At 40.3% G+C, this 10,558-nt stretch overlaps 1 protein-coding gene across 1 annotated transcript in view; it reads left to right on the forward strand.

Annotated features, from left to right (window-relative positions):
- LOC119408665 (collagen alpha-1(XXV) chain) overlaps positions 1 to 10,558 on the forward strand; it is a 54,722-nt gene that overhangs the window by 40,616 nt on the left and 3,548 nt on the right. The window contains exons 11-16 of the mRNA XM_037675543.1: positions 2,868 to 2,930; positions 6,084 to 6,152; positions 6,734 to 6,778; positions 7,891 to 7,935; positions 9,273 to 9,350; positions 9,633 to 9,656. Of these exons, the coding sequence (XP_037531471.1) occupies positions 2,868 to 2,930; positions 6,084 to 6,152; positions 6,734 to 6,778; positions 7,891 to 7,935; positions 9,273 to 9,350; positions 9,633 to 9,656 (324 nt within the window). The remainder of the gene's footprint in view (positions 1 to 2,867; positions 2,931 to 6,083; positions 6,153 to 6,733; positions 6,779 to 7,890; positions 7,936 to 9,272; positions 9,351 to 9,632; positions 9,657 to 10,558) is intronic.

A 10,558-nucleotide genomic window follows, 5' to 3' on the forward strand; every position in this document is an offset into this window, starting at 1 on the left:
TCACAACATTTCAAGCAAATGCTTTGTTATGACAAAGTTGTTCAACTGCAGAACCAGGGCTGGTGCTGGAGCTGATTTTTATCTGGCTCCAATTAAACAAAAAAAAAAGGACTGTGTTGGTTTTCCACAGCTGGTGAGCCACCTCATTACATCTCGTTAAACGTCTCCTCCACTAAATGATCCGTTGTATTTGAGTTTCTGTAGAAGATCAAAGTTCAGTTCACAGGGTTTGACCTTTTTATTCCTGCGAACGTGTCTTCATATCAACGATCGTCTTCATAAACGCTGTTTGAAACCACAGATGGTGTTTGTGAATGCTCTTTTCTGTTTCTTTGGTTGCATTTGTAAATACTAGAGAACAGGGGTTACACACAACTTTTTATCAGAATCTCTTAACACCAGGAGGGGATAATAAAAGAGCTTAAAATGTTTATAAATGGCATTTGAAGCTGTTTATTAATTCAATTGAAAGCAGAAATTTAAAAGAGCCTTGTGTTGCGCTCTGACCCGCTACATGAAAAAACACACCGACCGCAGGAAGATGACAGACTATGAGCTCTTTATTCCACTGCTAATATGATTTCTTATTCACTTTGAAGCAGAATACGTTGGTTTTAATTTAACAAAGTGAAACCGTGAGTAGAGAATTTTCATTGGTGGTTTTTGGCATAACTTGTGTGCCACCTCAATGTGGGCGGGGTCGTCACAGTGCGGCCACCTGAAATTTTTGCGACGCTATTTTCTATCTAAGCCAAACACAACAACGGGCAAATAAGTGAAATCAAGTGGAAAATGCTGCCATATTCTGCCACGGTTTCTAACCTGGTCGAGTTGAGGCCTGCTCATTTGGTCTAACTCCGTCTGAATTTTGTCCTCAGCCAACAAACGTGAAAACGTCTGAACCTCCTCATAGTACCACTGGACAGTAGTCCCTCGCTACTTCGCGCTTCGTTTTTGGCAGCCTCACTCTTTCACAGTTTTTTCAAAGTAAGATTGGACATGACACGCAATTGGATGATTGATGGATGAGCCACAAGAGCGGCATGAATTGTTTATTTAAAATAAATAATTTTAAATGATTTGGCACCTGTGTGCAGCCCACAAGTGCAGGGAGAAGCTCCCTCCTGCTGTGTCTGCCACGCCCATATTTCTGCTCCGAGCTGTGAAGGGTTAACCCTTTGCTGTCCAGATGCACCGATCGACTTTTGTCTTCCAACTTAAAATTCAAAGTATGTCACATCGTAAAAATCGTCATAATCACAAAATATAATTGTTAAAAGTTATTTTTAATTATTTTAGGACTTCTATGTTCAGTTGTTACAGTGTAACTGATCAAGAAGTACATTTCTGCTCCGTGCTGCTGCGTGAAGGGTTAACCCTTTGCTGTCCTGCTGCGCTTCTCTTCTCTTGTGCCAAGTTAACCAAGTCTTTTTGGTGCCGGAGCCAAAGCTTGCAACAGAGCTGGTGCTGACTGAGCTCGAACTCCACTTCAGCACTGGACCACGTTAGATGGAGGAAAAAAAAAACATCCAGAGAACATCTTGTTTTGTTGCTAACAAGATCACCAGCCCTGGAAAAACTCCCCATGAGAATTTCCCCCTGATTCTCTAAACCAGGGGCTTCCAACCCTGGTCCTTGAGGAACGCCATCCTGCATGTTTTAGTTGTTTCTCTGCTCCAACACACCTGATTTTAATTAATGGGTGATAAACAGGCTTCTGCAGAACATGAAGTAATTAAATCACTGAATCAGGTGTGTCGGAGCAGAAAAACTACTAAAACATGCAGGACGGTGTTCCTCAAGGACCAGTGTTGGGAACCATTGCTCTAAACGTAGACTTCCCTGACTTTTATCTGCTGCAGGTAAGATTCTGACTTCAGCTTAAACCTACTTTAGAGGTCTCTCAACTGCTCCTGTAAAAAACATTTGACTTTAGAATGTTTTCTGGACAGTTTTATTATTTCATTCTTCGTAGTGTCAGTGAAAGAAAGCAGCAGAAGCTAAATGCAAAAACAGCACATAACTCCGTGCCACCGTCCGTTAGGAGAGCAGTAACCACACTGATGTATTTCAGGGCCATTAGCTTGAAAAATAACGTGTGAATGCAGGGAATGCTCGCGCAGGCATGATGCTGATGCTTGTTACTGTTGTGTTTTCTCTTTGTACGCCTCTAATGTGCTGGCCTTGTAAAAAGCACCTTTCGTTTTTTTTTACACTTTTTATATACTCCTGTTTTTACTTAAGAGGCCTGTTTGCTTGATGGATTCTAACATAAAATATATATAAATATATATTTGCCAACGTAGCACTCCAGGCTTGCACTTTCTTCTCCGCCACATTCTTCGCTGTTTATCCAATCATGGTTCGAGAGCCAAACGTCCACATTCTTGTAGCGAGGACTCTGGTTGCAGATGGTCTAATCAGTCTTTCCGGTTTAAAAACCAAATGTAATGCAAATGAAGTCCAGCAACACACCTCGTACTGGGAGCTCAGTCCTCCCGAGTGAAAGTGGAAGTTTAAAAATAGCAAAATTCATATTCATAAAAGGCACAAACTGTTTTTTTCCCCCTCTCTTCTCTGATGAGTTTCTAATAAGGTCAGTCGTATCGTCGGTTCAGGAGAAAAATGGTAATAAATGTGAAACCAAGGGATGAATTAACAAACCGCTGATCGCCTGTCTGTGTGTAATTTATGCATGCCTTCCTCGGTCTGTGTGTGTGCACGTGGGCGTGCACGAGAAGTAAGTGCATGCCTGTCGTTACGAATGCGTTCGGTCGTTCATCATCTTCTACGTTTTCAGCGGCGGCGCTCGTTAAAAAAAATAAACAACCAGGAGTGACAGTCGCTCATATTTTTGTGTTTTTCAGGGCGAGCCTGGGTTTTTGGGCCCCCAGGGAGAACCGGGGCTTCCAGGACTCCCGGGAACTAAGGTGGGTGACTTGTCAGTAGCCCTCCAACTCAATCAAATGGTCATTCAAGCCAATCGCCATTGTTAAAACTGCAGATTTTGCTGTATTCATTATCGTCACTTCACCAACGTCATTGAAGCTGTTTGTTGTTTAAATGACAAAAAGACAGGAGACAGAACTGGAAGTGGCAGAAATGAAGATGTTGAGGTTCTTTAGGAGTGACAAGGATGGATAAGATTAGGAATGAGATCATCAGAGGTACAGCACAGGCTGAACAACTGGGAGATAAAGTTAGAGAGGACACACTGAGATGGTTTGGACATGTCCAGAGGAGGGACAGTGGGTATACTGGTAGAAGATGTTAGAAATGCAGCTGCCAGGAAAAAGACAAAGAGGAGATACTTGGATGCAGTTAGAGAGGACATGGAGGTAGTTGGAGTGAGGACAGAATGAGATGGAGGATGACTTGCACCTAAAGAGGGAACAGTTGGAAAAAAGAAGAAGATGATTAAAGTTGTTTGTTGTCAAAAGCCTAAACAAACCTGGTCATAATGAGCTGATGATCCAAACACACAAGAATCATGTCCCCATTGGCCTTCTGCATCAGACCGTTTACCGTTTTTTGATCAACAGATCATTTTGATGATCGATTCACATCATCCACAGTCTCCTAAAATGATCTTACAAAAGTGATGGTTTTTTTTTCTAGAATTGCTCCGGTCAAGGTGGCTGCATGTTGGAGTCGCTTTCTTACATTCATTCTGATATTTTGCTTATGAAAACATTAATTACTCCTTTTTCTTTTTTTTGATGTAAATCACTTTTTTCGGATGATTTATTTCGGATGGTTTTGGATGCTGTGCAGCTGGAAGGATTTTTACTGAAACCTTTTTACTTTAGGACATTTGTTATGATGCGTAACCATAGCAACAAGGTGGCTTTCTACAACTGGTAGCTGCTGATTAACATCTCAAAAGCTCAAATAATATCTCAAGTCCAGCCCCAAATCCCAAATGAGTTGAAAAGGAGGTGCCGTGGATGCATTTTCGTCTACCTGGAGGTGGTGCTCAAGCGCCTGACCACCAAGATCTTGGAGGTGGCGGGAAACATGGCTCGTGACAGTGGGAGGACCGTGTTCATCCCATGGCACCTGCATTTTGGTCCGTGACGACTGGGAGCTTGGCAGGCTGCTAGGACAAATAGCCATCACTCAGGGAGGAGTTCTGCTCGGCATTCGGGTGATCCTGCTGCCCAAGAGAACCGGGAGGTCTGCTGGGTCTGGGTGGATAGATTGGTCAGTTTTTTTCAGATCTGCTGTGGGATGGACTGCTACAAAAGATCCTTCCTGCCCACACCCATCAGCATCTAGAACAACTCTTATTGAATCCTGGATGAGCTACAACAACTATTAATTTCCCTTTGGGGTTAATAGTGTTTTTGAATTGAATTTAAGGTTTCAAACCGTAAGTATCATACCTGTCGCAGATAGATTGGAAATATGGTTCAGTTCTGATCAGACTGCCAAGCTAACGGCTAATCCAGAGCTGTCCAATCCTGGTCCTCGAGGACCAGTATCCTGCAGGTTTTAGAGGTTGCTTCTGCTCCAACACACCTTTCCTTCAACCTTTATTTAGACGGGTCAATCCCATTGAGCCTCGAGGACTCATTTACAAGAGAGACCTGATTTGGATCAGTGGGTGATTAAGATGCTTCTGCAGAACATGAAGAGAAAAATCACCCATTGAATCAAATGTGTTTGGGAGGTGGGAAACCAGTAAAACCTGCAGGATAGTGGCCCTCAAGGACCAGGATTAAACTCCTCAGGGCCAGTCTGACCAAGACCAAATTGGATTATAAATTGCTTCATTCAAATGTTGCAAACTTTTGCTCTGCTGTCAATTTTGCACCACTTAGATTTTTTTCCCAGCATTTTTTTTTTTTCTGTGTACTTGCTAGTGCAAACAAAAGCAGCAGCAGCTAGCAGTAGCACTTCCACTGCAGTCTCAGACACGTGTTCAGGAGTCTGATCATATTTCTGCCAGAATAACGGGTGTAATTTAAAACTGCTGGTGATGTAAACGTTTATAAAATAGCATTAGCATGAATCAATGGGAAATGATTAACACTAAAATTGTTTAAAGATGGCAGCAGTCCACTTTGGTCTTGGTCAGACTAGCCGTTAGCCCATCAGTCTGGTGGCAATTCAAATGTATTCCTCCAAACCGAGGTCGTTCAAAGAGCTATCTACAACAGGTAAGATATTAACTGCTTGTAACATTTACATACTACCCCACTTCAGAAGATCTGAAATATTATTTTAAAGTGTAAATATTGACGACTTAAAGGTAAAAAATGCTAAAAGATAAAATATAAGGAATTCTGAGCTTCTTGTTGAACCTGCTGCTCCAGTATGGAAGCCAAGAAGGGTCAAACCGAACACAGACTCTAGAATAATAATCAATCAATCAATAGTGGAATTATAGTTTTGTTTTTGCAACCACTAATTTTAATTTACACTTTTTGTTTGCCAACAGAAACATTCTCACCAGATGCGAAGAAGTCCTTCACATTTAATTAATTAATTAATAATTAACTGCAAAGACGTGTTTGGTCCATATTTTCCATCTTTCAGACAACTAGGGAGTTTTGACTCTTTTTTTTTTTTTTTTTTTTTTTTTTTTTTACAGGCTCATTACAGTCGATCTTCAGTGGGTAGATTTAAATAAAGTCTCTGTGTTGTGCTCGATGAAAAGAACTGAAGAATTTGGATCATTCTCTGACTGACAGCTGTAAACCCAGACTGCGTCTCCCTCTGCTGGCTTACAGACAAAAACAATCTTCTCAATTTAAACATTTTTATCCACTTGTCTTTGAATCGTTCTCCTGGAGGACACAGGAGACAACGGTAGTCTCAGTGTTCGCTCCAGGTCCGATGGGCCGTCGTGCTGACGCTGTAGAACCGTCCACAGCTCGGGCTGTAAATCCGTTGACGGATGATCCAGATGTGTCGGTACCGCAGAACTGAGAGCTGAAGGTTGAGCTGAGTGTTTACAAGATGCACCACAGATTTTTTTTTTTATTATTATTCTGCCGACGATGAACAGAACTCGAGGCTGGATCAGCAGTTCTGTGTTCTTCATGCTGGTTTTTTTTTTTCTTCTTTTGTCTAAAAAGGGGGAGAAAGGCGACCACGGACCACCTGGGAAAGGTGAACGAGGGGAAATCGGACCTGTCGGGTCAAAGGTCAGTAACACGCACAAGCTTTTTAATGAATGAAATGAAAACTTGATCCTTGATGAGCAGACTCCCTGAACATTCTTTTTGTTGCTTTGCTGCCATCTTGAGTCTTTTTTCTACCTAAAATACATTAAGTGGAAACTCATCAAGTGTAGATTTTTTCTTATCAAATGTTCAATTTATTAATATTAACTTGTGTCAATAAAGAAAAAGTTTAATGTCCTTTAAGGCCTAACAGAAGTCACTTTATCGTTGTTTATGTCTGCCAAACACCCGGCTGCTGCTTTAATCACAGAAATCTGATTTACTTCCTGTTAGAAACCCAGCCCGTTCAAATAAACTCTCCCTGTGTTAGAAACTTAGTTTTATGAATCTGACTGCGTCGGTCCCTCACGAGGAGTCGGATCGCTTCGTATCATGTCCTTTAATATTGCACCAGACGGTGCTGCCTTGAATCCTTCACTAATTTGTTTTAAGAGCTTTAATGTGTTTGTAGATTTTGTTTCTCCTGTTATAACCTTCGTTACCTGATATTTTATATTTTCCCTCATGTTTTTTTTTTGTTTGTTTTTTTAAACTCATGTCAGGGTTCACAAGGAGAAGCTGGTCTGCCTGGTTCCAAAGGGTCAAAGGTCAGCATGACAGACATGTTTTCTTTAATTTGGTGAACAGCGATGTTATTAGTGTTTGATTGGTTAAAAAATATATATAAATACAGCTTACAGCAACAATAAATCTTATAAGTCTTGATTTTTTTTTGTTCTTAACTGCTATATTTATGATCATTGTTAAGATGAAACATTTGTTACACATGAAACTAGCGCTCCTAGAAGCAGTTTTTATTGCCCGTCGCATTGCATGACAAAGTTTGAAGCAAAGATCTTGTATGAAATGATAGAGCTCAAAAGTATTTGTTGAAGATGACTCTCAGCTACAACCGTTTCAAGTTTTAGCTCAATGTCTGTAGAAACGATTGAGTAATGTTGATGTTTGTGTTTTCTAAAGTCATTGACCTAGGGTGGCCAGTTTGAATCAAGTTCCCTTCAAAGTCCAAAAAAGTTCAATCTGGTCCTCTGGACAATCAAAATTTTGATTGTCCAGAGGACCAGATTGAACTTTTTTGGATTTTTCTACCTGGATTATTGAGCATGCATCAGGATATTCCCTTCAAAGTGTCATCAGTTGTAGATTTACATCCAGGGTTTACGTTCTGAGAGTTTCAGTCAATTCTGTCCACTGGTTCGTGAGATATTTTGTTAACAGAGTTGACTCCAGTAGCTAATGTCAAAGTTTTAAAGATAGTTCGCACAGACAGCGTGAGCTCAGAGTATGTTAGGGAGAAGACACTCAACTACTACCGCAACAACTTTTAGCTCAAGATCTGAAAAATCGACTGAGTTGCAGCCGTTTCTGTTGTTCCTAAGATTAATTAGTGACGGCAGCCATTTTAAATCAGGTTCATCTCCAAAAGTTCTTGAGCTCTGACTGAGTCTTTCATTACAGTCCCACTTATGATTCATGAGATATTTTGCTAACAAGTACCCTAAAGCAACCATATGATCACCCTCCTTTCATGACAGCAAAAGCGCTGAGTGAGAATTTTCAATTTTAGAATAAGATTTGTGTGTTTCATGTGTACGTATGTAATGATTGAGACAAATAATTTGTAGCATTTTTATTTCCACAAATAGAATTGTTTATAGAATAAATGTATTGTTTGGTTGTTTTATTTGTTTTCTCTCAGGGGGAGACTGGAGATAAAGGAGACCTGGGATCTGTTGGCCCAAGGGTGAGTCCTTACTCTGACCACCAGGGGGCGATAGCTAAACCGCAGTTAGCTGCACAGGCACACTGTTTATAATGATTTAATTCATTTTTAATGTCCAAGTTGTTCTTTAACTTTATGACAATAAGTGTTCACGAGGGGGGGGGAATTGATCAACTGAGACAACTGCTCAAAAATACAATTAATATTTTTGTCCATCATATACAGGTTCATCTTTTAGAGCTATCTCAAACTGAAATAAATTAATCAGATTTAAATTATTATTTGTTTAGTCTTTAATTTAGCAAAACTATGCAATTCAGTTTTGTTTTTTTTATTGAAATTTTATATTTTTATTGCAATTTTTGAGTAAGATAAATCCTCATTTAAACAAAAGCGAGAGGCAATAAAAAAATGTTTAGCTTAAAGGAATATATTATTTTATGATAAAATAAACATGGGATCAAAAATGCATTTATAAAATGTTTCAATATGTTTTGTTGTTTTTTTGCAGCAAAATGTTGGAGAGTTTATGGGAACATTCAAAACAATTTGAGCAAAGTTACAATATTTTGTAATATTTTTAGAATTTGTCAGAGGGGAGTGGTGGCGCAGAGGTTAGAGAAAGTGGGCCTGTGATCGGAAGGTCGCCAGTTCGACTCCCCGGACCGACAACATCAAATGTGGGTGGAAAAGGTGAAGCACCCACACCAGCCTCCACCCTCATTTGCCCCACTCTGGGCCCTTGAGCAAGGCCCTTAACCCCCACCATCTGCTCACCCGGGCACCACAGGTAGCAGCTCTCTGCTCCACACAGAGCGGTGCGGTAGCTCAGTGGTTGTGCCAGGAAGGGCATCCGGTGTAAAAACAATCACCAAGTCTTCGTGCGAGTTAGTTGGCTGTGGTGACCCCTGAAGAAGAGCAGCCGCTGGTTGTTGGGCAGCCATCTTGGGACTGTAAAGTCACATGTTCAATTCCCCACCATGCCCTCGTGTTGCAGTGTCTTTGAGCAAGGCACCTAGTCCTTATATGCTCCCTGAGCTCTTAAATGGCTGCCCGCTGCTCCAGATGTGTGTCTCTGGTGTGCTGTGTCAAATACAGTGATGACCACACATAACACTTTCACGTTCACAGAATTAGAGCAGCTGATGACGTCATTTTGTTTATTTTGTTTTGTCCCATAAATACAACGATCGATCTTTTGGCTCATCGTTGCTTGTGGTCAACAGATGAACCGATCGAAGCTCCTCAGGCATGAAAATCACAGAAACTGTCAGTCATAGCATCAGCTTGTCTCCTTTGGCTCGTCTGAGCCCCGTGTTCAGTATGAGCCGTTGAGATGTTTTCCTGTTGTTCTGCAGGGCCCGCCTGGGCAGAAAGGAGACCGAGGAGCGACTGAAATCATCGACTACAATGGAAACATCGAAGAGGCCTTACAGGTCGGATGAGTTGTAACCCGACGCAGGGCGTTTCATTTAAACAGAGTCATATCAATGAGGGGAGAGGCCAAAATAATTTTTTTTGTGTTTGTAAAACCACATCTGAAAGTACCCAACGTAAAGAAGAGTGACATGTATTTTTAGATTATTTAGCGTCTCTATAGTTCCTGGGATATTTAAATGTTCCCCTTTAGTCAGCTTCATTTATGCTTCAAACATCTGTTCAGATAAATACTCTACAATCTCACCTCCTTCTCCTTTTCACTGCTTTGGCCGCTGCAGAAGATAACCACCATTACAGTGACGGTAAACAGGCTCTGTGCACTCTGTGTGTTGTTTCATCCTTGTCTGAGCATGGACTCAAACCCACAACCCTCCTCTGGTTTGTTCTGCTGCATCTGCGGTCACTCATCCAGGAACACGCTCGCTGTAAACTGTGTTTTGTGCTACACTTAAACGCCCTCATTAAGAGTCTGCGGGAATATAATTTAAAACAACCATTTCCTTATGTTTATTTTTAAGGATTGTTTAAAGTAACAATTCATTTTTAATTTATTATTAGAAGGAATCAGTTCTGAAACAGATTTAAACCGAAAATGAGGTAAAATTCAGTTTATATGCTTGAATTACAGTATTTAATTGAATAACATGTTCTTCATCTGTTATTTGCTCTTTTGCATTCTTTTGACCAAGTAAAACAGATTAAATTATATTTTAAAATTTTGATAAATTGGTTAAGAACTATTTTATGTTTTTAAATGAGGTATTGATGTTAGACAGAACGTGTTAAACAGAAAGCGCCTTTTTCCATAATATATACAAATATATGAGTTGGTTAAGCGTAATACATTCAGCCATTTTTGGTATATATTTAACTATACTTAAATGTGTTGTTTGTAAAATGCTGGAACATTAAACATCTTTTGTTTGTTTGTTTCAAACTATCAGTCTAAAAGCAGCAACTAGACCACACAGTCAAAGCACGGCTAATGGGCCAGAACTGGTCATTGGACCGTCTGCGTCCGACCCTCTCTGTTATCAAATAGAAACTAAATAACTTAAAAGTAAAAAATAAAAACATTTTATTATTAGATAACTAAGCATGTGCAAATTTGTTCCCAAGAAAGTATGCCGTCTTGATTTTGGATGTTTTTGTTGCCAAGTCAGTAATGTTGGAGTTTGATTAAGCATACCCAGAGTACAAAATA

This window comes from Nematolebias whitei, chromosome 1 (assembly GCF_014905685.2).
Source record: "Nematolebias whitei isolate Nwh7 chromosome 1, NemWhi1, whole genome shotgun sequence".
NCBI lineage: Eukaryota > Metazoa > Chordata > Actinopteri > Cyprinodontiformes > Rivulidae > Nematolebias > Nematolebias whitei.